Source organism: Thunnus maccoyii, chromosome 18, assembly GCF_910596095.1.
Source record: "Thunnus maccoyii chromosome 18, fThuMac1.1, whole genome shotgun sequence".
In the NCBI taxonomy this organism is placed as follows: domain Eukaryota; kingdom Metazoa; phylum Chordata; class Actinopteri; order Scombriformes; family Scombridae; genus Thunnus; species Thunnus maccoyii.
In genome coordinates, this window is record NC_056550.1 from 11,140,395 (window position 1) to 11,167,803 (window position 27,409).

Below are 27,409 nucleotides of genomic sequence, written 5' to 3' on the forward strand. Positions count from 1 at the left end.
ATTAATCATTGTGAAAAATGCCCAGCATAGGTTTGCTAGTGTTCAAGGTGACGACTGCAAATGTCTTGTCTGAAAAACTATCCAAAACTTAGGAAACTAAGAAGAATTGAAGAAGCTGAAACCAGAGAGTGTTTGGTATTTTTGCTTGATTAAATACTTCAATAATCAATCGTCAGTATTGTTACCATTTCTTTTTCTGTGGATTCTCTAATCAATTACTGTAAAAAACTGGCAAAACATCAGTTTGTGTGAAACGTCTTTCTTAACATAGTCAGTTAGGGGGGTCCTGCAGTACTCTTAGTTTTACTGTTCCACTCCATCCATTTCCGTGACCCATTTACTCTGATTTCTTTTAAATTCCACTCATCTGTTTCTCAACTTATAAATGATTCTTTCCATTTCTTTCATCTCTTTGACTGTTAGCTTCCATGTGTTAATAGACAGTGATTTAACCTCCAGCCAGTTCTGTGTGATTTGTTCTAATGTGGTTACATGTATTATTATATAAAAATATTTGTTTCCTTTTCTTTCTATTTCTAATGGGATGGTACCTAATACAATATTGGACGGTCATAATAGCTTCTTTAAATGAAAAACGGTTGTGACTTTCTCCTGAACTGCCCCCCAAAACGTGTTCAACACTGCGCAGAACTAAAAAATGTGTGTATGGTGTCACGAATTAAGGAGCAGGTGGACAGCAAGACCGCAAAGCAGGGCTGAAGAAAATTTTTTTTATTTCAGGACTTACAGGCAAAAAACAAAAGCTGGCTGAGCTGAGAGAAATGAACACCAAAAAAAACAACTGAGCAGGATGCATGGAAACTGAGCAAACACAACTTGGCAGAACAGACTTGATTTAACTGCACAGACAACACGATAAAGACTGAACTGGAAACTGAACTTAAAAACAAACTGAACTAATCAGACAACAAGGAACAGGTGGCATAACACAAGGGCGGGCTGGGAGCAGATAGGCTTGGGTGGACATTAGGAGCAGGGCAGGGCTAATAAGGGTAATGCAGGGCAGGTGAGAGGAGGAGGAGGGATGAAGGAAAACACAAGGGAAACAGAGCAAACCAAAACCCAGAAAACACAACACCACTCAATAACAACACGGTATAAATCAAACTGTCTCCGAATAAATAAACCTAGGTACACAGCACTACCAACTAACCAATAATCTAATCTTTCAGAGATATAAGATACAACTCAAATAACAAGAATGAGCAAACCCAAATGAACAAAAAGACTGGACAACAGAAGTGTAACACAGAAAACTAAAAGAACAAAAAACACAAAGAGTCCAAACCTTGAGTCCATGACACATGGTTAGTTCCCTATTTCACACATTCCCTCTAGCACTCGGCACTGCTGAATAGACTGTATTTTGATATAATTTTTGGTGTTAACAAAAGCCTCATGTTAATTTTCCAGTAGTAGTCCAGCAGCACTTAATAAATATATTCAATTTACAAAAACATAAAACACAGAAAAGCACAGAAAAACAAATCTAGCTAGAAAAGGCAAATGTTTGGCATTTTTCTTGATAAATGACTCAAAAAATTAATGGATTATCAAAATAGTTAATTTATTTCCTTTTGATTAGCTGACAGATTAATCAACTAGTTATTTTAGGTCTATTCCACACAAATCTCTGTTGAATTTGCCAGGACAATAACTATGTATATATGACCAGAAAAATAAGATATTGATCTTCATACAGTAAGTACTGTGCCGCAGAGTAAAGTTCAACCATAGGGCTTTTGCATCATTGCATTATGATCACAGAACTATTAAGGCCAACACTAAAATAGGATATGGGAAAATACAAAAGCCTGCCAGAATGGCAGTGCACTAAAAATCCATTATCCTCTCACAATGAGTAACAATAATTTATGATAATGGAGCTTTGAGTGCAGGGTCAGCGACAGAGCAGCTGCCCTGAAGTTGGCAGGCATTCGGTGTCTTGCTAAAGTCAGCAAGAGGAAGAGGATCTTTAAAGGAAGAGTTTGACATTTTTGGGGAATTTGCTCATTTGTTTTGTTGCCGAGAGTTAGTTGAGAAGAATGATACCACTTTTTTATTGGTAAATATCAAGCTACTGCCAGCAGTCTGTTAGCTTAGCTTAGCTTAGTATCCTGGAGTCCTGTCATCACCTGGCAGCCCCCTATAAAACTACAACTTGTTGTTTTCACTCTGTTTTTGTACAGACTAAACAAAAATGAGATACAATGTGTAAAATTAATGAGCTTTAGGTGGATTTTGTTACTTCTGGATAGAGTCATAATAGTGTTTTTCCCCTATTTCAGACACAAGAGTGGTCTTCTCATCTTGGCAATTCTTGGCAAGAAAGCAAATTAGCATGTTTCTTTTAACCCAAGCAACAAGGAGAACTTATGCCACCCTGCTGCGCAAGAAAAATAAAAAGAAAAATTTGATTTTAGCACCTTAAGGGTTGCTAATTTGCCTCTCCGGAGCCTTTTTGACATTAAGATCACACAGCAGAGTGTCACCTCTACAGCAGACACGATGGTAATCCAAACATGCTCTAGATCAAAGCCAGCCAGTCTGTGTGAAGATCCAGCACATTAAACTTTCTCGTCTGAGACTGATGGCTTTCAAATCCGCTCCTGTCTGCTGAACTCTGCTGTCAAACCGGATTCCAACATACAACCAGGATAACCTATTTAGAGATTAATCCTTGTCTCATAAAACACATTTATGTGTCACCCATGGTCTGAACCATGGGAGAGGTCTGGGCTGTCTGTGCTCGGCGTGCATAGCTGAGAGATGATATTGCACTTAACATGGTTTTGTTCCCCACAGTAACATGTTCTCAGCTGACATCCTGTCTGATTTACTCCACATGATTAAATTTTACCACAGCCCATCTTCTCCCCTCACTTGACCTCCTAAATAAAGCAGCATGAGAGCTCAATCCATTAATGTCACTCAAGCACACAAATATCTTGTGACAGTTCCAGAAATAGGCTTTTAAAATGTAATTGTTATTGAGACACACCATTATATCATTTGCTCTAGGTGTACAGCTACAATTTGTCTGATCGAGTGAGTGAGAAAGCACTTTTTTAACTCATTTTATTGTTTCATTTAAAGTCCTAATTTATGCAACAGTTTTCTGTTTACCCTCAAACACTTTGATTAGTGTCAGTGGAGAGCTTTAGTGTCACATAATGGTCTACATACTTTATCCAGCCTCACAAAATTACAGTTCTGGGGAAAACCTCAGTGCCTGTAATGATTTTTTTGGGGGGGAGGAGGGGGATAGTCAAATTAAAGAATCTACCAGTGTATCAGATTTCAAAGCCCATGTCAGTTAATCTCCCGTAAATATTACATGCTTGCAGTTGCTGGAGTCATGCAGTTATCAAGATTCTCATTTGGTTTTTTTGCCTTTAGAAACTAATTCAGCACAGCTAATTGCTTTCTCTCTCATACTGCAGGACGCCTCCGAGCGACCATTTCTTCGACGTGGTTTGTGTTTTTTTTTTAATAACAAATGGATCTGTAAGTAAAGATTGGACGCTAGTCACCTACCAGGGCTCGCAGTGATGAATAAGTCTTGACAGCGTTATTGAGGGATATATTGTTTTCTGGGAAGCTGGAGGATTTCATCTAGCGAGTATTGTGAGAGGATGATTAAATGGAAGATACCACTGAGAAATGTATCAGTATACAGAGTTATGAATGCACTTCGCCATTCCTGAGGCAGACCTCTGGAGAGCTCAGAGGTCGTACAGTGCTGTACTCTTAATTTTTTTTTTCTATTCCAGTCATCTACATTTAAAGTCAGGATTCACTCCAGGTTCCGAAACTTGGAGGTGAATAAATTCATATAACTTCATGCTTATTACTGTCATATCTGCCTCCTTTGGGGAAATTCTGTTACATAGGCAGCTGGCATAAACAGTGTTGACATGACTACAACATCAAACAGATCTGAATATCATCTCTCCACCCTTTTCCCTAAAGTGCTCATGTCACATGAACTCTATAATGGGTACTATATGATGAAAATCAAGACATATGGAAATAATAGGAGCTTGCATGTTTCTCCGGTTGCTTAAATCTGTTTAAATTCTTCTTTAAATTCTTCTTTTTAATACTTTTGTCTTTTTTTAAGGGCCCTAGTGAAAGCAATAAAATGAGCTGCAACAGCATCAAATGTGTTTTTTACGTGGGTGATGAGTCTCCCTTTGATGCTTCTTGGAAGAAACTTTCATCTCTCTCAGTCTAGTATTTCTCTCTTATTTGGCATCAAGTATAACACTCCGACTTTTATGGCCATGGGCAGGGTACAAATGAGGTGCACAGTCAGCTCGGCTCTGATTAACACAACTTGATCTTTATCACAGCACGTTGATATTTGTTACCATATGCTCACAGTGTCCCCCTTTCAGTCATTTTCTGAGAATAGTATATCTTACACAGGCTTTGCCCTCAAATAGTATCAATTTGCTGGCCCTCGTGTAGAGAAGAGATTGTTGCACAAATTAGCATGTAGCCTACTGGTTCGGCTAATCTAGATGCAACTTCCCTATAATGATGCCTAGCTCTCCACTCTGGTGTGATACTACTAACTTACAGGCCGGCAGTGTTGACAGACAATTATCCCTCACCTCCTTCATGCTTTGGGATTTGGAGTGTTTGAAATGAGTGTGGTTAGAACTATTCACAGCAGGATGTCAAAGTTATTTTGCTACAGTGGTCCCCAATGGTTGCAATATTGACGCTACCAAGGAGACAGTGCCAACTTGTAACTGCTTGACAAGTTTGAACCCAAGAGAACTGATGTTTGGTTGCATGGGTTATCACTGTTACAGTATTCTCCAACATAGATAAGAGGGTCGGTGTGTACAATGTGGGACACTTTGCCTCTGACAGTATCCGGGTTTTCACTGGGCTTGCATCTTTGCATGACTCAATGTCAAGGTCAGGGAATAAAAGCACCTGCCTTTGGCCCTTAAGTGTGTAAAGCCTGTTAGTAGGCGAAGCATGAAGGTTACACTTTATGACCCTTGTTCTATGAGCATGAGCACATCTAACTAAATCACTCTTTTTTGTGTTTGTGGCAACCAGGTCAGGATGTGCTATCCTGTCTCCTAGAAATTACATTTTTATGCTATTCATCTGCAACAGAAAACATGTTTTTTTACAAAATGCAATGTTTCCTGTATTGCACTTTTTAGCAACATAACGTGGAAATGTTGTTAATTACTGTAACATATCTGGCATTTTGAAAATGTTGATACTGATCAGCAAACAACAATTGTTGTCCCTATCCTTTTTGTTTTGTCAAATGTGTTTTGCACCTAAGGGCCACGGACAATCTATTTAACTTGTATTAGTATTAGTTTGTATTTTAATGTCCACTCTTGCAAAGCAATATCCGCTCATAGCAACTAAAGCATTATTAAAAAGTTTTGTGGTTATTTTTAGGCACTGGCAGCGCTTGGTTTAGGTTAGGGAAGTTACATGGGCTTGAGCATTAGACATGATGTGTTTCCTGTATTGATTTGACCAGAATGATTCTTTTCTTAACCTAACCTAAAAGTTATTGTTGCCTAAACCTACACATGTGGAACTCAGGATACAAACCCCAGTCTCTAGTGTAAAAGTCCTGCGCTTCCACACTGGCCTACTCCCTAAGACTTCTGTGCAATACAAAAATGTAGCACAGCCTCCATAGAAAAACATAGTCTCAGAAAATACTGTAATCCAGGCATCAATTACTGTATGTTTCCCAGCACAACATAACTGGGCAAGTAAATCAGTAAATTAAATTTCTTGGGTGCCCCATGGCTTAAGGGGTTGAGTCATAAACTATCTCACAAAGGCATAATATGTCCCTGAAAAATTAATAAAAAAGTAAATAATGTAATTTCTAGGAGTCATAGTTTAGTTGTGACAGTCATTTGTACAGCTTGCGGCCGGAGGGGTTAGTGGGTGTCTTGTGATTGGCTGATCCAATCGCAAGACATCACCCTATTATGAGTTACAATGTAATATATAATTGTTGTGATAGAAGCAAAGCTTTTTACTTTATAACAAAGTTGTTGGGGGCAGCATGCGTTGTGTAAAACTGTGGTATACACATTAGAATATGACACTGGGCGAATTTACAAAATTAGCGACTTCTGCATGTTTTTATCTATAATTTCAGTTTGATTGCCTCTGTCATTGCTTTTTATGTTAATCTATAACAATTCAGAGAATATACACTGATTAGGCTCCAGTTCTCAAGAGCTGCTGATATAATACATTTTGTTTATGATAGAGAAGCTGGACAATGAGAGAAAAAAAAAGATTTAAAAAGTGAGATAGAAACACAGGCAAGTGAAGCAAAGAGCACACCACTGGTGTGGAGAAGGTCTGTCTTTGTCTCCATGTAGTAGAAAACAGTGGTGCTGTGGCTGTTAGCTAATACATCAGGGTAGCTTTGGTCACAGTAAAGCCACTCTGACATGTGATTATTAATTATTCAGCTTCATTACATACAGCTTTTTTTCCTGCAGTACAATTCCTAGTTGACGCCCTGTCGTCCTTCCTATATCACACAGTCACCGAATGCCAGCCATTAGTGCAGCATGATTAATAAAACAGCCTTTCTGTTATCAGTACTATATGCCTCTTTACATTTAAAGATTATACTGTATTGCAAAGATTGGTTAAATGAGATTCTTTTATCTACAGGTACTGGCCTGTAAGGAGATACAGTAAAGCGTTAAAAATCTATATTTAATATAACAAGATTATACTGTGAGGGCTCTAATAAAAAGTGTCACCATACAGTATGTATTGTGTAATCTTATCTGAGCACAACAACTTTGAAAGACATAATACGGTAGTTTTCTCATTAAAAAGAAAAGTAAAGTACAACACATGCATGTAATCATTTCCTCTTTTGTTACAATTCTTTTATCTTTTTACACCCAAAGAAGCTTCACTGTTGCTGCATTTATTGAATCAGAACTTCCCCTTACTGCCACAGTGTCCCATTTTTTACTGTTGACTTTCATTTGAGCTATAGATCACTTAGACAACAGGAGACTGAAGTGCTTTTAGTGTAGTAAAAGTTCATTTTAAACCGCATATGGCTGCACTTTCATCTGATATTTTTTGGACTTACAGCATAAGGACACCTGAAATAAATATCTTTCTTCCTCCTGCTCCTTTACCGTGTTATTAAGACAATTTATCACTGTCATCTACAAGCTACAACGATGTCATACTGTATAGTGAACATACTCTGGCTGCTAACATATAATTTTCCTCTGCTTCTCTTTCCCTTGTCCCCCCCCCCCCCCCCCCCCCCCCCCCCCCCCCCAGCTTCCAGTAGATCGTTAATGCAGTCCTTGTATGTACGATCCAGCCTGCATGAGTATTTATTAGCCGCTGTCACATATTGGCTGCATCAATAATTAGTTACTGTAAAGCCATTTGGGTCCTAATTACGGGTGGGGTCCAACGTTGGGGTGATTCATCAACTAGTCACATGTATATCACACATGCAAATCCAGGCGTGTGAACATCACCTGCCATACATGTCAGTTCCACGTCTCTATGGTGCATAATGAGGTGATCCAGTAGAAAGATACTGTAATGACCCATCTCAAGCAGAGATAACCGTCAATAAATTTTGATGTGATTGCTAAATGTAACTGCAAGCAGTGATGCTAGCCATCTTAATATAATTCAGGATGGCATTTGGATTTTTATGCATTTTTTACTTAGCTAGTGCTGACTTTTTGCGAAAGCGAAAACAAAGTAAAAAGACACATTGAAAATGACCAATTTCTCTACGTAAAAGTACACTATGTAAGTGTTATATCTTTTTTCTGTGTGTGACTTGTACCAGAATGATTTTTCTCTGTCCATTAGATTTTGTCACCTTCACTGAAGCAAAGAACCCATCTGTAACTTTTCTAATTTTTTTTTTACCTCAGAATCTCACTCTCTTCCTTTTTTTCCTTGTGTTCAATTTCTTCAGGTCCGTACAGTCGATCCGCCTGTGCCCTCTCTGATGCAGAAGATATTTGTACTGTTTCTTGTCGCACAAATGTTTAGTTTTGAGAATAGATGCTATCCATTCTGCTTTCTTCCTTCCTTCCTTCAATTCTGCTTCCTTCTCCTCTTCAGAGCTTAAACAAATGATTGGATGTTTACCTTCTGTAAATAATTTGCGCAAAGGATTAACAGTGTGGCCAAGAGTTTGTGTTCTGCGTGTGATGTGGATACATTTCATGTGGGAGTGTATGTGTGTACATGCGCAAATGCATGATGCACAGCCTGTTGACAGTCATTGATCCATAACGCTTCCTGCAGTAAAAGTGTGTGTGAGAGTCTGTGTGTGTGTGTGAGTGCATGCTTGCATAATATGTAGCAGGTAGCAGTTTGTTTTTCACCATCATGTACCATTTACCACTTAACCATTTCCAATGTGCAAAATGTAAACATTTGTTAAGCATATATGCCTTTGCACAAGTGTGCCCATATCCGTATGTGTGTATGTGTGTGTGTGTGTGTGTGTGTGTGTGCATGTGTGTGTGCTGCACACAACAGATCATAAAACAAGCCTGATAGGGCCTGATGCGTTGGTGGGCACATTATCATCAGCTGGCCCCAGACTTTTATGGCCTGCCACACCTCTCAGCTGACTGGTGTTTTATGAGTGCTTCACCCACATACAAGACAGTGGGGTGGAGGGTGTAGAAGATGTAAGTTATAGACTGTCGACTGTGGTAAAGTTACCGGAACAATCACAAAGCTCTTGGTCATGAAATATGTGTCCCCCTATAGAAGGGGGAGTGATGAGGTGGGCAAATGGATAACATGGATTCTACAGCATCACCCAACGCTTTACTAACAAGATCGTCAAGCATAATGTCTTTGAGACATGTGAGGCCTGCGTACAAAAATGCATTGAGATCCCACAGAAATTGGATGTGTGTTAGAGGAAGTGTGTGAGCTGAGTTTAATGATTTAGTGTCATACCATAATGCCCTCACCAAAATGCCTCTCAAATTCCATTTATCTTAAATTTCACAGTTGAGAATTTTCTCTTGGCTGGCAATGCAGGTAGTCTGACCCAGATACTTGTGCAGTCTGATTAATTATTATGTCTCTGATCTTGCTCTAATTCCAGCTCAAGTGAGTGTATTAGCAGCAGTTTAAATTATGGTGCTTTTTTTTTTTTTTTTTTAAATGAGCCTGTGTTTGGCCCTATCGAGACGACGATGCCTTGTTCAGCTCCTGTGCCAAAACGCGGTGATTCCATGTTCCCATAGTCATGTTGATAATTTGGGGATTATGGGATCAGCAGAAATTAGGACGCTGCGGCTGACTGTCAGTGATTTGTGACTGACATTAGCCAGAAATATGTCACAAGTGTATGCTCATGCACAACATGGGTGCACACTATTATCAGCAACATCATCATCTTTATTTGACACTGTGCTGTAAATCAAACTTCACAGAACTAATAACTGACAGGTTATGTGGCAGATTAAGATTTTTTCCTTTCTTCTGGCCCACTAAATTGTCACTGGGTTTAATTCAATGAATCAGCTGTGTGCTGATCACTGGGCAGCTCATTCAGCGCTATATCTAGGCAAGTGACTCAGATGGACATTTCTGCCTCTTTCTAGAGCCTGATTTCCATGTGGCTGGCGTGTGCACAATTTGGCTTACTGGTCTCCCAGTAATTGTAAGGTGTGTATTTCTACCGTTTCCCTGTACTGCACGTTCATAGCATGTATTATTGGCGTTATATATGCTTCTGCTCTCTTGCTTTGCAATGTGGTCTACTCATTTTTTGGCCACAGACCAGGGTAATTTTGCCTGGCTTCAAGCCCTTGCTCAACGCAGCGTCGTTTGTGTAGCTAACTTTAGGCCGCTTGTATCTGGCCTCCAGCTTCTTCTTTTTGGTCTCTGATCTGCTGCGATAGTGATTAAGCTGCAGCTTTGCGGCTGTCCCAGTCCCACTGCTGGGAAACTGCCCCTTTGCTCTCTTTGGTACGTATACGTGAGTTTGCATTACTTCTAATTATAGTTCTCAGTTGGTATTTTTGTGATTCGTGTACTTTGCAGGTATTTTTGAAGCCAGGTTTTGCACTACAGTGGATGGCCCTTTCCAAACCCACGGCCCCTCACTCCCTGAGCAACTGCCGTTCTGTTGTTATATCATCACATCAGCTGTCTCTATATATCTACATTTCTATAACAGCTGTGTTGTTTCTATGTTTTTACATCTCTACATATCAACATCTTGACTGCATATGGACTGTTTTTACTTCTATTGTGTTTTTTTGGGGTGTGTTTTGTTTTGCACTGCAACTAGTTCAGCTCGGCAGCTTTTTGTCCACCCTCAGATCAATCGGGAGTGAACTGAGTTGCCCATGTAGGACACTACGAATTCTATTGGTTTCACTGCCATAATATAAGCAGTGTGTGTATGTTTTTTTTCTTTTTCCTTTTTTCTCTTTTCCCTTAACATTTATTTGAATAGGAGGACTGATTTATATGGTCCTATTTATTGTTTAGTTGCCTTAAGTTATTTTTCGGTTTGTTGGTAGTTCAGCTGAAAGTTTTATTTATTTTTTTACGACCTGTGTTTTTTTAATTATGTGTTATTATTATTATTATTATTATTATTATTATTATTATTATTATTATTATTATTATTATTATTATTATTATTATTATTATCATTATAGTTTTTTTCCCTTTTTTTTCTTTTTTTGTGCCTTGGTCAGCAGTGTGTGTGCGTGTGTGTGTTTGTGGTGGTTTTAATTATAGTTGACCATTGGGGGGCATTTGTAAATAGCATGGTGTGAATTAGTTGCAGTGTTTATTTTAATTGGTATTTCAAAAGTTTCGATTACTATCTGTCATTTAAAAAAAATCGATAAATAAAATTGTCATTTGTTATTGGAATCACATCTCTGTCAGGTGTTTTTCTTTGAGCCTGTGTGACCTTTTCTTTTTTTTTTTAAAGTGGTTAAGTTAAAGATTTTCCTTGGAGTGAAATTCCCCAAGGTGGCGTAGTTGACACTATTAAAAAAAAACTGCCCCGTTCTTGCCACATTCTCAACACAGGATTAAAGTAGAATTGTAAAGATCTGCAACAGGACAATACGCATGAACTATTGTTGTCTAAATTACTTAGCAATCTTCTACATTATTGATATTGTTCATTAAGGCGAGATTAATTGTCTATTGGCAAGCCCATCGCCCAGAGTTATCAGTGCTCGGATGTAGCACTGCTGACTGTGCAGTAGTGGATGGTGGCCGGATCTGTACTGTCACTATGAATGATGCCACACCTCCGGTCATCAGGCACCACCTCAGTAAAGTGGACCCCAACCTGTAGGCTGCAGTTCCACCTCACACATGCACTACTTCAGGGAGATGCTTGGCTTACACAAAGAAATAAATTACCATCAGTTAAAAGGGAAATTTGGACATTTGCTGTTTTTCCAAAGTCCAACAAATTGACATTGATTTTGGACTCTGGATGGTTCTGCAGTATTTAACTGCTTTGTAAACCCTTTCTAAAAATAAAAAAAATAAAAAACCTGTGACAATGCTGAGTCTGCATTTTCTCATTGGGATTAAGTACTCAATCTATCTATTTGTCTTGTTAGCAAACAATTTCCTATTCATTTAGAGTAATGTTTCTGGTTAAGTCCAATAGTCACTCTCCTTTTAGCTCTGTTTTGGCCTCCAACTCTTGAGGGAAATATTCAGCTCTTAAGCTGCTAATTGCTCCATTATGTTCACCAGCTAACTTTCTCTGTCTGCCATTTAGTGCTGGCCAGGTAGTGTACAGTTGGTTATTAGAGCTTTTTTTCCTGAAAACAACTGCATGCTGAAGACAAAAACAGCATTATGAGAGTGTTGAGAGTGAACCAAAATAGTAAAGTGGCTGGTTGGAAAAACCAAAACAATGAGCTGAAAGATGCTATAAAGCTCTGCAGCTGAACTATGGGGAACTGCAGATTCGAGTTTTAATTCTCCAGGGTTTTGTCATTACAAGAAACCCCTGTCATGTTATCCATTGTTAATGTACAAATTATGATTATAGCTGCTTTAACACATTTTGGTTTTACTGACTTGCACTGAGAAATGCCCCGATTTTTTAAAAGTTTTTTTAACTTTGTGTCTACAGCAGTCCAAAAGTAGAATGATCCTGTCACAGTCTGGCTCTATGCCTCTCAGTTGTCATTTTCTACTAGTCCATCAGATGCCCTCAGACTTTTCTCCCTGCAATGTGAAAACTGGACTGAGTGGGAAAAGGACAGATACTTTGAAAATTAAGATGAACTGACTGTTTAATCCTGCATTGTGCTCTAACATTGCAATAGATGCCCTTTGTGTTTTCATTGATCTGTTTTCTATCGATAGACATGGATAGATTGTAGGGGAATCTGTAGTTGGACAGATGATCGATGTTCTGTTTATTCCAACATGCTAAAATGATTTGACAGTATCAGCCTTTCAGATTTTTATTGTTCTTTATGCTGGTTTCATTTGTATGTTTAAGAGTTTAAAATGTTGTCATGACATAGAAGAGAGGATCGTGTTTCTGGGTTTTTTTGGTTTTCTGTTCTGCGTTTTTTCCTCCTGTGTCCCCAGCCTGCTTTTCCCTCCACACTTTCCCTCCACTACTGCCCTGCATCATCCATGTTAGCTCTGCCCTGTTCTCTGTGTCTTACTCAGCCAATCAGCTCCTTTCCTGTTCTCCTGTTTCACCTGCCCCTCATCCTCTCATCAGTTTAGTTTGTATTTAAGTACTGGTTTTCAGTTCAGTCCTGATGGATCCTTTGTTCTGTGTTGCTGTGCCTGCACGCTTGAATCTTTATCAAAGAGTATTCTTCAGTTCATACTGGCTACTTTGTCCTGCATTTGGGTCCATCTCCAGCTACTCTCCTGACAGAAGCATCCAACCAGCCATGGACCCAGCAAAGACTGATCAATATTCGGTTTTCCAGCTATTCGTTCACCCAAAAGATTCTGATGGTGAGCACATGGTCAAGTTTTTTTCAGTCCATCCATGAGGACCCTTCTCTGGCTATGACATTGATGGCAGTTTGGGGGGAGACTGCTACCAACTGGCCTACAGTCCAGTCAATTAGGCTCGGGTTTGTGAGCTTGTACATGCAGCCTGCCTGTCCTGAGCTGGCTAGTCCGCTGCCCAGTGCCACTACTGAAACCCAGCTGTTGGCCCCATCTGCCAATGCCCTGCCAGACCCCTAACCATCGGCCACACCTGCCAACGCCCTGCCAGACCATCAGCAGTCAGCCGTCTATGCCAACCTCCCGCCACATCTTCACCAGTCAGCCACTCCAGCTGATCCACAGTCAGACCTCCAGTTGGCCTTCTCCAGCCAGATCTCCCAGATTAGCAATCAGTCGTCTTCACCAACACCCGGCCAAATCTCTGGCTTCCTGCGTCTTGACTTCTTTGTCCTGCATTAGGGTCCATCTCCAGCTACTCCCCTGACACAGTTCAAAATATGCTCTACATATTGTGATAGAAACATTTTATAATCTAGTTTTCTAGTTCATATGGACTTTTGTAATATGATTTTCATTTGTTTTGTTTTGTTTTGTTTTTTTAAACAAAAAAACAACTAAGTACCCAAATTTTGAATCAAAATTGTGAAATTATGAGCCCTATGAATTCTACACTTTAAAAAATAAATACATTTACATATAATGTGCAGTAAGTAACAATTAATGGAGAGAAGAAATTAATTTTACTTTCAAATTTCATAGTGAAGGAAAAAAACACAAGGCTTTCTTTTAAAAATTGGGCCAATGTCAGTGATCACACAACATTAATATATTTTTACAAGGTTGTATTAGTAAAAAATGAATATTATGAGTAAATCATTTATTACCACAAGTATTTCTCTTAAAAAAATAGTCAAATGATAATTTTACAAAATGGCTGTATGTTTACAAGACTGTGTTGGCAGGAAACACACTGACATTCAATTTTTCTGCTAAATTCCATAATGACAAAAGTGGCAAGCCTTTCGTTAAAAAAGTTATGTGAAATGACAGTGATTCTACAACATAGCTATATTTTTACCAGGTTGTGTTCACATGTCACCCAATATCACCATAGATGCAGTATCTAACTCCTTGTCTTCCCATGTCAATAGGAGTCACGGTGATCTCATTTTGAGCTGTAACCTTTATCCAAGTGACCACTGTGCTCTCTCATAACCAAGTCATAAATCACACATGACACCTGTCACACAGAGCAGAGGTGCTACACAGGTCATGTGATACCACTGCAGCAGGTCTGGCTCTCATCAAATATCATTCAAGATGATAATCCCAGTGTTGGCGGAGGAGGATCCATGCTCCGTGATGTGAGAGGTTTGCCATTTATTTCCTCTCGTCTGGTTTGTGTGTCTTTGTGTGCGCATCTCTCTACCTCTCTGTCACTCTGTGTCGGTGTCTGCGTGTTGTCTGTTTCTGGACACAAGACTTTGACACACCGGGAGCAGAGTTCATTTTAACATGAATTGTTTGATTTTACTCAAGCTTACTTATATGTATTTTACCCAAATTTAACTAATAGTTCTGTCAACATTCATTTCATGTTGATTTAATTTCTGTTAAATCTAGTCATTTTCATCTATTCAGTCATTTTATTGTAGTCTTAATTTTGTCATTGTCTTTAGCACTGCATAGTTGTATTTCTTAGTATACACAATCAATCATACTCTCCCAATAATGTCCTTTAGTAATTATGTTATTGATAATTGCTGATTGACTGAAAGCAATGCCAAAGGAAATATTTGGTAGCATTTTATTTTTTTTTGGGTGCAGTATTTCCTGATAATTTTGCAGGGTGTTTCCTGAAAAGAACAATGTCTCTTGGTACTAATTATAGAGAATTTCTGAGGCAGTTGTTTGAGTTTAAATGCAGTTGTTGATTTCCAGAAAACTTTCTAGGAAAAACATTAAACTTTATATATCAGAAAATTTGATGTCCATATTTGTTGAATTGTATGCTTGACTGTTGACAAATGTAACACTAGCGACATCAATATTAGCACTGACTAAAAGATGCTTTAGGCTATGGTAGGAATTAATTGATTGATCACTTAATAAAGTGCACCAATTGAACACTGTATCATTTTGTCTCATGTTTTCTTTTTCATTTCCCATAAATTTATAGTTGCATATCAGTTAATTTCAAGGACATTATATGAAACTATAGGGACCTGTGAAATACAACGTTAACAAAATTTCCTAACATAAAACTTGAAAAGAGGCTTTCTAAACACAGTCACAGTCCATGTATCAGGCATGTAATCTCAATATGTTTGTAAAGTATGTATTTTGCAGGGTGCCCTGGTAGGAGTTAAGGCACCGACCATGAACAGTAATATAACCAGTTCACGTGGGGACCTTTGTTACATGTAATTCCCATCACTTTCTCCCCTCTTATTTCCAGTCATATGTCAACTCTGCAATCAAGGCCCAACATTACCAGACAATAGTTTTTTGAAGTATTTATTTTGATATGGTTAAACAAATGTCCATGAGTAAAAGGCTATAATTTGCCATCAGTGGTTCACAGCTGCCTGCAGTATCATGGGAGAAATCATGATGTAGTCAATGATACTATTATTTTGTCAAATTGCTATCTATTTTATATGAAAAGAATTTTAGTCATAATTATCATTTATCTGGGTTTGTCATTGTCATCATAATTAACTTGGAGTTTGATGGATATTTTAGTCATTTTTATTGACTAAATGACCCATCCACTTTCCAGTTTGAAAGCCTCTCTGCAGCAGAGGCGCAACTAAATAAAACCCAGACGGATTAAGACCTTGTAAGAGCGACACGTGAGCAGGAGGCAGACGATCTGTAATCCATTGAGAGAAAGATGGGGATTGAAAAAGAACAAATCAGGGTGGAGGAGGAGGAGTCGTGTGTCATGCAGCTGTGACTTTCCATCATGACATCTGGAGGAAAGGAGACACATGTGGACAGAGCAATCCTTTCTACTCTGGCTTCTCCCACCCATGGCTCTTTGGTAAGTGTAAATTACTGCCACTAAAGACAGAGTGTAGTCAAGTGGACAGTACATCAGCCGCAACATACGACCATGAGCCCAACACAGTATACAGTAAATACCAATCAGCATGAAATGTGGCTGTTTCAACTGTGCAGCACAGATTGGAGCTCACTGCAGAAAATAATTCATTCATCTATTGGTTTGAACACGTGATTAAAATGAGCTTTCACACACACTGAAGTGCTGTTTTGAAGCAAGCAGGAAGCGGTTGGGCCATTCACAGCCTTAAACTGTGCACGTGCAGCAGCTGTGATTTCACGTGCTGGTTTTTGAAAAGACAGTTTTGCAGGCTCCAGTTTGGGTTTGCTACTTGCTGCCATGTTATCCATTGTTTGAGCGAAACAGAATTAGCCAGATATGCTGGTTAAATTTTGTGCAAACAGCACCAGATTATTGCAAAATAACCACAGAAACCACCATGCTTATGTGCACATCAAACTTATTGGTTATGGTTAATTCTGTACAGTTTTTAATGCAAATCAACAGGCCACGGTGTCTCCTGGAGCTCCACATTTTTATTTACAATACACAGGGGTTAAAGCGGGATTTGGCAGGTGGGGAGACCCTAAGATCCAGTGTAGCGTTGCAGTGGGTAAAAATGACTCCCAAATTGATTTGTACTGTGAGCTCCAGTGGACTTGTTTTCTTTGTAGACAGGCTATATGATCAGCTGACCTTCTTTAAGCACCCATTTCTTGCTGTGGCTCTGGGCTATGCTGCATTTGAATTAACCATAGACTCTAAAAAATAATGGACTTAGCCACCATGACTTCACCCATTGGTGAACTCCCATTTTGAAGCCTTGGGTTTGGCATTTTGACCATCGCTATCTTGGTTTTTTGGAGCCAGAAGTGATGAGAATTGACCACATTTGGACAAGAGCATGGAGCTGGGAAGGAGCTCCCCAGGGTCCAACTACAGCACTTCACGCACCGCCATAGTGGTGACGTGTTCATCACAAGGCAGCCATGCCCTAAATCATACCTCGCTTTATCATCTATTTTACTCTAAATGGGACCATAAGTCACAAAATGAACATCATGCTGTATCGAGGATAACTTGAAACCAGCGATTGAGACCATAAACTCATTAGGAAAGTGTTTACTGAGGTAATGAATCAAGAGAGAAGTAGGGTCATTTTCTCATAGACTTGTATACAAACAGACTTCTTTTTGGAGCCAGTGGAGCTGCCCACTGCTGGCCATTAGAGAGAACACATTTTTAAATCACCTCCATATTGACTTCACTTTTCAGACCCGGAGCTACTCTCTTGGAATTAGCCAGATAACTTCAACAACACATCGTGTATGTATGCAGTATCTGATTTAAAAAAATTCTAAGATGAATGACGTTACTTATGCAAGCTTTTTATCAGTATCACACATTAATGTTAATGATGTACTTTCTAACTGGGAAATGCTCATCCCAATTTGAGGGCACTTTATGCTCCTCATACTAGCAGTGATACCAGTGTGGTGGAGCTAAAATCATCCCTTCACCTGCACTGACAGTGAGCACAGACAGACCAGGGGAAGAGGGCACTTGTAGGCGATTCCTGACAGTCATTGCCAGCACCGCCGGTTGGAGCGATAAGTGTGCCCCGACTATCTCCCTGGCCAGTACCGCTTCTGATGTCAGTCAGGAACCCCATCAGCTACCATACCAGTAGCTAGCAAGACAGATAGCCAAGTTGCACATAAAACAGCTTCTGTGTTTGGTGATATTTGTTGAGCTCTGTTTGAAACATTACATTTGAAATTACCTACCACTTCAGAAAAAAGCAACTCCATTTAGGCTTGCTTCCCTTAGTACCAGACCTCGGAACATTTGTTATATGGCCACAAGGAAACCATATGATTCAGCAAAAAAAAGTTGAATAATAATTATTTTTGGAGTAAATACCTTAAAAATTACCTTTTTTTCATCACTCACTACTTAAAGGAACAGTGTGTAAGATTTAGGGGGATCTAGGGCAGAAATGGAATATAATATCCATATTTTTTTATTAGTCTATAATCACCTGAAATTAAGAATCGTTGTGTTTTCGTTAGCTTAGAATGAGCCCTTTACATCTACATAGGGAACGGGTCTTCTTCCACGGAGCCCACTATGTTGCACCACCATGTTTCTACAGTAGCCCAGAACGGACAAACCAAACACTCTCTACAACGCTCTACAGAGGGCCTCTCTTGTTTTTCGAGAGTTTTGCGGCCACTGTAGGTTCTCCTACATGTTTGAATGGGAGGGGTCATGGCTAGGGGTATTCAGTTTGTTGCAATCTGCAACCTTACTGCTAGATGCCACTAAATCCTACACACTGGTCCTTTAAGTCTGTTTTGAAACTCAACTTGGGGGTGAAGTGCTTTCAGCTAAATTCTAACATCAGCATGCTAACATTCACAGTGACAATGCTAACATGCTGATGTTAATATTTACAATTTTTAATTACTTAGTTTACTTCATTTAGTTAGCACTAATTCCAAAGTACAATCTAAGTATGTGTTTAAACCACATGAAAATTTTCTTTCTAAAATGAGATGCATGCTGTTAAAAAAAATCACATGGTCTGACTTTTGCTGGCATAAATGTGAATCTCGCTGTTAAATATTATTGAAGCTGAACTGTCTTGAGCCTTTTACTTATGAATAGTAACATTTCAGAGAATGTCATCATCTTGTGACTGAACATCAGAAATCAGCATCAGGTAACATTTTTGCCCCCAAATGAATGTCTAGCATTTTGAAATAAAGTCAGTGATGTGTTTTTAATAGATAGAATAGAATATATTCATGGTGTATCCATAGGTTTAAAATGTAGAGGCGGAGCTACTAGAGGGATTAACCTGAATTTTTCTTTTTTCCCCATGCCTCTATTCAACCTGCAGCTCTAATCCCCTCCCTGCTCATCACCATCTGTCCTGTAATTTCACCTCTACTGCCCCACTCTTTTTCTCCTTCTTTTTCTGTCTCTTTTTGTGTATCTCTCCCATTTTAACCTCCCACATTATTGGCTAAACTAGACACAAGCAGACTAGGACAGGTGGGATATTTTCAGACTCAGCTGCACCCTCCCTCTGAGTGTGTGTTTGTGTGTCCAAGAGTATAGAACATCCTCAGCTCAGGCCATGCAGTGAACCCCCTGAGCCTACAGAGGAAGACAGAGAGTGCACACTTACCTCAACATAGAGGGAGTTCAGTAAATGTCAAACCCTCAGAGAGAAGTGCTGAGAGGGCTCTCAACCAGGTAGCTCATTATTTCCTGCGTAGGCTCTAATTAAAGAGGTATAGCATATATCACATCACAGCCTGCATAGAGGCTGGACAAAAGGCCACAATCTGAATTGGTGGATGATCGTTAAAGAAGCAGTTACTGTAAGGTCTGAGAGATGACAGTACATAAACCCTGCTATTCACTGACCTGTCACCACCTCTCTGTCACCTGCTGTGCGTCTGAACTGAGGACTCCAGATGTATGAATAGAGAGCATCTACAATGTGAGTGTGTAGCGGATTTGTCAGGCAATGTAAGGAAATCAAGTTAAATATTTGGTTAAGTCACTTTCTTTACTGAAAGTCACAAAGTGTCGTAAGCAGGCTCAATGGCCAACCTTATATTATTTGGGGCTTTACATGCGTTTTCTGTTTTGTGCCCCTGTCCACTTCTTCTATCTTGCACTTCTTTGTGGTTTTCCTCATATTTTCTTACAATAAATGTGTGAAAATGTGCATCACTAAAATAGAGGTTTCTCTGTTTTAGTAGGTTTTCAGATTAAGGCCTTGGAGTGGTTTGATTGTTTTCTGCAGCATAAATCAGTTTCAGTTTTGATCAATAATTTTTCCTCCTCCTCTGCTACAACCTCTTTTGTGGTGTACCTCACGGGTCCATTTTAGGCCCTTTTTTGTTTACATTATGCTTCCGCTGGGTTCTGTTCTTAGAAACTATAACATCCCTTATCATTGCTGCACTGAAGACATACAGCTATATATCCTCTCACACATGACACACATGATCTTCAGTTGTTTTTAAATTGTCTTAATCAGGAGTTTCCAACCCCTGGGCTGTGGACTAGTACCAGGCCTTGGAACATTTGCTACATGGCCACAAGGAAACCATACAATTCAGCAAAAAAAAGCTGAGTAATAATTATATAACTTCTTATATAACTTCTTAGGCTATATTTGGAGTAAATACCTTAAACTTTCACTTTTTTTCTCATCACCCTCTGTCATGTCAAGCCACCTTCTTTTTCTCATACACACTGTCTCACTCTCTTGTGTGCTCTCTCTCTCTATCTGTACCAAGTAGTATTGGAAGGATAAATAGAGACAGATCGTGCCCGAACCAAAACTTAAATGATTAGTGAACAGGAATCTTCCGGTGTCTGTCTTGCTGCATTGGAAAACAATTTAATATTGTCTGGTACAGTTGTTAATCTGTTATTTTCATTTTAATTATTCAATTGTATTTTAAATTGCTCTTTTAAACACTTTGGTCAACACAGTGTGGTACTACTCAGGTAGCAAGAGGACAAAATTCAGAGGAGGAGGAACAAAAGAAGACCGTCTGGTACTGTAAGCTTTAAACAGGACTTCCTGGTTTGCTATCTTTTCAACAGAAACTTACAGTAACACAACCACACCAACAAAGCCACTTGCGTCTTTTGGCTGCAGTAATGTTGTTGGTCTGAATGTGCCTCATATGAGGTTCTGCTAGAGTTATTCTGCACCTACTGTACCTGTAGTATGGTAGTGTTTTGTAGAGACCATCATCACCATAAAGCACCTAATACGACCTCAGTTTACATTTAGCTGACTTCCTGTTGCTGCGAAAATTGTGACTGTTGTCTGTCAGAAGCAAATATGGTGATAGTGTGATGTTATTGTGACAAAGTGTGTGGAGATTACTAAATGTTTCCCATTTCGACAGTCAATACTGGTTTTGTCAAGAGTTGGATGGGGCCTTGTGGTTTTAGGGGGCTATGTGCTGGGCTATTTCTCAGCTGGATAAGTCAGTCAGTTCCTGGTGTCTCTGCTTGTTGCCTGGCAACCCTTATAACCTTGTAAAAACCACAACATGTAATTTTTTCATTTTGGTTTTCACACAGATTAAACAAACAAGAGATAAGCCTAAGAGGTGTTGGTAGGTAAACTTTGTTACCTTTGGACGGAGCCAGGCTAGTGGTTTCCCTCTGTTTCCAGTCTTTGTGCTAAGCTAAGCTAACCAGCTACTGGCTTGTAGTTTCATATTTACCATTTTCACGTGTGCCCCTGCAAGACAGTGCATCACAGACATACAGCAGTATGAAAAATAACATCTTAAAACAGTAGGATCAAAAATCCTAAAGTTATAGGCCATGATGCAATTTTGCCCCCTTTCATGGCTTTATCCTCATGAAACATTACTGACACATGGCGCACATGCACACACAGACACGTGTGCTGTAGTTTCCCTGGAAAGCAGATAAGAAATCTCTGTTGTGGTCTTGGCCGGGGCAGTTGATATGACTTTGAACTCAGGGATCTTCTCTGTCCTCCTCCTGATGCATGTGGAGCCCAGAGGCCTGATTCTCACTGCTATGAATTCATGAATAACAACAATTCGCAGGCTCTCTGACATACAAAGTGTGATCAGATCGGCATATCCATGACCTTCCATCGCGGCTGAGGAAGGCAAGGCTAAAAGGAGGAGAGGGAAAAGAGAAAAAGCTGGGATGGGGTGAAGATCAAAGCAAATGGAGCAGCAAGACAAAGGCATCTGATCAGAAGACTGTTAGATTCAGTTAGATGCAGGTTGATGCCGGGTTTTTATACTTCATCCAATGATGTATAGCACATAATATCAGTATGTTTCCCCAGTAGACACTCATACAGAATAAACCCCCCACTGACACAACAGTTCCCTCACTGTATTCAAGTGCCTTCACATGCAACTCAGTGTGAATATTTTTCTGAATATAGCTGGAGGCCATGAGGGGGTTTTGCATAGCAATAGCGCACAGTGAAACACAGAGGAGCCTCTTGTCAACTGGCTTTCAAACACACATCCATCATCTCCCCTGAGAGTGTCAAATTAGCAGTAAGCTTAACAGGTGGCTTGCCAGCAGATATCAAGGAGCTAGCAGGAGAGAGATTGAGGTCATGTTTGTTTAATTGCCTCAGGGGTCAAGTACCAGATGGATTTGACTTCTTATTCCTCTGATGCAGGAGAAAGTTCAGCAACAGTGACATGTTGTAGTGTTAATGGGCAATTAAAGCTGCGTGTGAAGTTTAAAAATGGGGTGAAAGTAAAATTGGATATTTGATTTGGAATCTTCTGCCTTTATTTTTTACCAATTATACTCCCACCTTTAGGCATCAAAAATGCAATGAAAACAGTGTTGTTGACTGTCTGTTAATGAGTGTGAATATTATTAGTAGAAATCTACATTATAAAAAGCAAAGCTCACCAAGATCTGAGTCTGTATTTGATTAGAAAATATTGAATTATCCGATACAGAAGCTAATGTTAAGCACCAGAAAGAGTAAGATAACACATGCGAGATCAGCCCATCCTCACAAGATAAATGACGGTATAGGTCTAAAATTCAGCTGGCAAAAATGACCTATAGTTACATTTATGCCGTCTAGCGGCCATAGTAACTATGACCCAGGGAGGTGACGTAGTTCAGATGACGTCAATATAAGGTGACAAAAGATAGTTAGATGACAAAAAGTGGACTTAGCAGCAGGAGACCAGTGTCATGTTACCGCAAGTGTCATGTTTTTAACCATAAGTCGGAACATTTTTTTGATTGATTTTTGATTGTTGTGGTGTTTACTGTTGCCATGATGACGAAGGTTGCATTATTTTAAGGAAGTAGAAACCACATTTCAAGTGATCATTTTAACCCAAACCATGATCTTCCCCTAACAATAAGAAAGTAGTGATGTAATCATTCAGATTTTAACTGCTAAATATCAACCATGTTTGAAATTATCAAGGCAGCCCTGCTGAGTCTGTGAGCAGTTCTGGAGGTTTGAGATTGGATCTGTAAACCCCTCACATTACCAAATAATCTGGGCCAAACATTGGCACCAACCAAGGTCCCAGATCAGATTTCTCCTCCGATTGTACAGCAACTGCCTGTCAGCAGCAGCTCCTGGGGAGCTGAGAGGGAACGCAGGGGGTTCTTGGATGACACACATCTGACACGTGTCTTGGAGTCGCTTCTAAAGATGCTTTCTATGTGTACTGGCCATACGTCACAATCAGCTCCAAATTTTGCAGCAGTATGAATGTTGATGCATTTGCTTACTGATGTACATAGTAAAATGCATTTGAATAGTGATGCAATCTGTCTGCTTAGGAAAAAAATGAACAAACCACATAGTCAGGGACTAGGAAACTATGAACTCAACTGAATGAAATGAATGAAACCAGCATAGTAATGCATAATTTCCATTTCTAGTCTCTCTTTAATCAGTAACATTATTTTCTCTCTGAAGAAATCCATGTGTTTTCAGAAAACTCACTTTATCTTGTTCTAACTAAGAATAGTTTCCCCCTTTTTTCAGATCCATTGATCCTGGTCCCAGTACAGAGAACACAAGAAACAGAGCAGTAAAATATAACCCACAGGATTGAACATCAACTACGTGCTTTGTAAATTTACATGTCTGACCTATCTCTAACAATAGTCACAATCGAGTTGAAAGAGGCAAAGAGAGGGATCATAAACATAATCCCCATGCAATATATCACATTTCACATGTATTATCATATATTGTATCTGTATTTTTCATGTAAGGATATAATGATACATATTGCAATATTGTTTTCCTTTGGTCCTACATTAAATGTTATGGTAGATGCAAACATAATGTCCAGAGGATACAGCATAATGGCATTCTGGCTTCGGAAAGTCTCATCTTTCCTGTTTTTTCCGTTGTGTAAATTGGATCCAGTAATCGCCTCAGGCAGCAAATGAGATGATTTAGGCAGTCATTTGTGGAAGACAACTTTGAGGTCAATGGAGTCCATCCATTCATTTGCATTTACTTCTGTTTTTCTCTGGTCCTGAATTGTGCCAACCAAGTATTTTCTCACATTCAGATTTCCCTCACCATCTGTCAGAATTTGATACCTTCAGTAACATCCTATTAGAGAGAGATATTTCTCTCTGCTTCACACCATTTTACAATGATTTCACTTCCAGTGGTATTAACAGGCAGCCACTACCTATCCACAGTATCATCTCCTATTTTTTCTTTTTCTTTTTTTTCTTTCTTTGCAACCTTATTCAGCTACAGATTCATCATTCCACATGAATATACGCCTAGTATGAATTCTAAAGAAAAAGTTTAACATAATTGAATTCAGTATGAAGCTACAGCCAGTAGTGGGTTAGATTAGCTTAGCTTAGCACAAATGCTAGAAACGGTTTGCCCGGCTCTATACAAAAGGTAACAAAATCCACCTACCAGCACCTCTCAGGCTCACTAATGAAGACTATATATGTCATTTGTTTAATCCGTAAAAAATCTATTTGTAAAATTGAAAAGTTGTGGTTTTATAAACACAGTGCCTTTAGGCAATCTTGTCATCACAGTGAGGTTGCCAGGTTAGCATAACCTCCTGTAAAACCACAGCGTTACATTATTACACTTACAGATTAAAGAATTGAGACATAAGGTGTTAATTAGTGAACTTAAGAGATGTTGGTAGGCAGATTTTTGTTACTGTTGGATAGAGCCAGGCTAGCTATTTTCAGTTGTTTATGCTAAGCTAAGCTAATCATTTCCTAGCTGTAGCCTTATAATTAACAAACAGATATGAGAGTGGTATCTATCTCGCAAGAATTATCTGTCTGAATACTCACAAAAAACTTAGTGGTGGTCATGATAATGGAATATATATAAAAGGAAGATGACCACACACTAAGCTCCAATTATTTTATTATATAACCAGCGTTTCGTCCACACCTTGTTTTTCTCAAGGCAATTTCAATACAAGCACCTTGTACTAATTCATAATCAGTGACATCATCAACAAGTTACAAGCATACATCTGAGTTCATCACAATCACTGAACAATAGAGAAAGTTAAGAGAACATCAACATTTTATTCCACATATATATTTTTGACAAAAGACACATAAAGACTATAACTATTGTTTTGGCCCTAAAATGTTCAGATGTCTCAATAACTCAGCTTAAAGAGGACAATCTAAATGCAATGGCTACATAGAAATGGACACATGGGCCTGTATTCAGTTAGCCATTACAAAAAATGTATTGTTAGAGGCTCAAGCTATAAAACTGAATAATATAAAGATATAAAATATAATATAAACAAAGATCATTTAAAAGATCATTTCAGCTTTCAGAATGTTAATTCTAATATTTAATATATTTAATCAATATCAGAACTGAAATGCTCTTTATGGTCTCCAAATGTACATTTCTAAATATTTACTATATTTATTTCACACTTTTCTGATGTTGTAACTGGACTTGATTTGATTCTACAAAACTTCAAACAAATCCATTTCAAAAATATGATACAGCAACCAACCAATCATTTTTATTAGAGTGAGAGGCGTGTCAAGTTTTGGATTTGTGGACATACACTGTAGGTGTTTTTCACAGATTTCGTAATGGTAATGTGGGGATTAGAGGAAGGTGATTGTGGGGTCAGAGTCAACCACAGTGCAGCAACCTCATAATTCCCAGTTGCACCTTCCCTTGCTTTTATAATAGTGGACCATTACCGTTATGAAGCTGGATCTTTACTTGTCATTCTATTTCTCCTGTTATTAAATTTAGCTATTGCATTATGCATGCGGGGGAATATTACTGCAGTCTGTATTAGATTGTTGAGGAGGTTGCCCTTGCTTGGGATTGCTTGAAGGGTTTTCTCCTTCAGTCACTGAGCCTGTGAACCAAACCATCGTACAATAACTCAAGTCTGTGGCTTTAACATTACAAGATGTGTTTCCAACACGACTCCCTGCAGCTCCCTGTTCACAATTACCATTTATGACTCTTTCAAGCTACCAGGCCATTTCTCATGAACTTACATAGTTGTAGTGTCAGACCCTGCTTCAGCTGCAAGATCAGGCGTCCCTGCTACTGCTGCTTGTGGTAGTGATACATATTTCACTTTTTCTTTTTACAATTTCTAAAATATTTCGTTCAAGTTCTGACTAATGGAAGTCTATTTCAAGGCTTAATTTGTAAGATGAATATATTTGTGGTACATTAATTATGTTAAGTGTATGTAATCAAAACACTACTCTCTCTTTCACAAACTGAAAGATATATAAGAGAAAGTATTTATACTGGACTATGCACTATGCGTCAGATTCCTTTCAGTGACATTTTGTTTGGCCTCTGGCTTGTCTATACCACTGATGTTACTCTTGATTCCCACAAAATAGAGATGGCAGGGTGCATTTTTAGCAGTTTTAGGAGCCTTTTTATAATTGTTTTGAAGAATTTTGGGCACTGCTTTGATCTCCAGGCGCCTCACTTTTATCCATCCAGCACGCCTTGCAATTACTAGAGAAGTGCTCCAAGCACCCAAAGTTGAAACCTTTCCAGTTCTGAGCACAAAGCTGCAGATTTATATCTGATGTCCAACCTTAAGAAATTAAAGGTGGGTTTTGCCCTCCACAGTTTTGCTTTGAACACAGAAAATAAAAAAGATGATGTTCTTTTTCAATAGTTAGCTGACATAAATTGTATTATTATTATGTATTTGGGTCACATCGGAGTTTAGGGTCACTTGACCATCATGTGTCTTTCCTGTATATATTCCTGTATGTATTCCTGTATATATCTAAGATGGCATCATGCTATTGTCACTTGAGTCTGATGAAGAGTAGGTGTGCTCGAAACGTCACCTTGGTGCAATAAATGAAAACACTCATATATCTCGTTTTGGGAGTCATTGGAAATAGACCCATTCTGTCATTTCCGTATGATGACATGTTGAAAAGACAGTACCTTTGAAGATATTGCCTTGATTTGACTAATTTGGACAGCTTAAGCCCCATATTAGCTTCAGATAAAATTTTAAATGCATTTTTGCATGAGAGAAGGGCTGTGGATTTGTCCCCCATCACTTACATTGAACGCACATTTCAAGGGGATCTCATAATGGCCAGTATGAATAGGAGAAATGATAACAGCAAAAAAAACAAAAAACAAAATGTGTCAATGTTTGTTTGGGTACCTGACTATTGATTTAGGACACACATTTTTTAACCTATCCTTTAATATAGATGTCCTATTTGAGTAGG

The 27,409-nt window shown here is 38.9% G+C and overlaps 1 protein-coding gene across 1 annotated transcript in view; it reads left to right on the top strand.

Annotated features, from left to right (window-relative positions):
• LOC121884119 overlaps positions 1 to 10,622 on the top strand; it is an 82,529-nt gene extending 71,907 nt beyond the window's left edge. Inside the window, exon 5 of the mRNA XM_042392736.1 lies at positions 10,111 to 10,622. Coding sequence (XP_042248670.1) covers positions 10,111 to 10,292 — 182 coding nt within the window. The 3' untranslated portion in view covers positions 10,293 to 10,622. The remainder of the gene's footprint in view (positions 1 to 10,110) is intronic.
• The last annotated feature ends 16,787 nt before the right edge of the window (positions 10,623 to 27,409 follow it).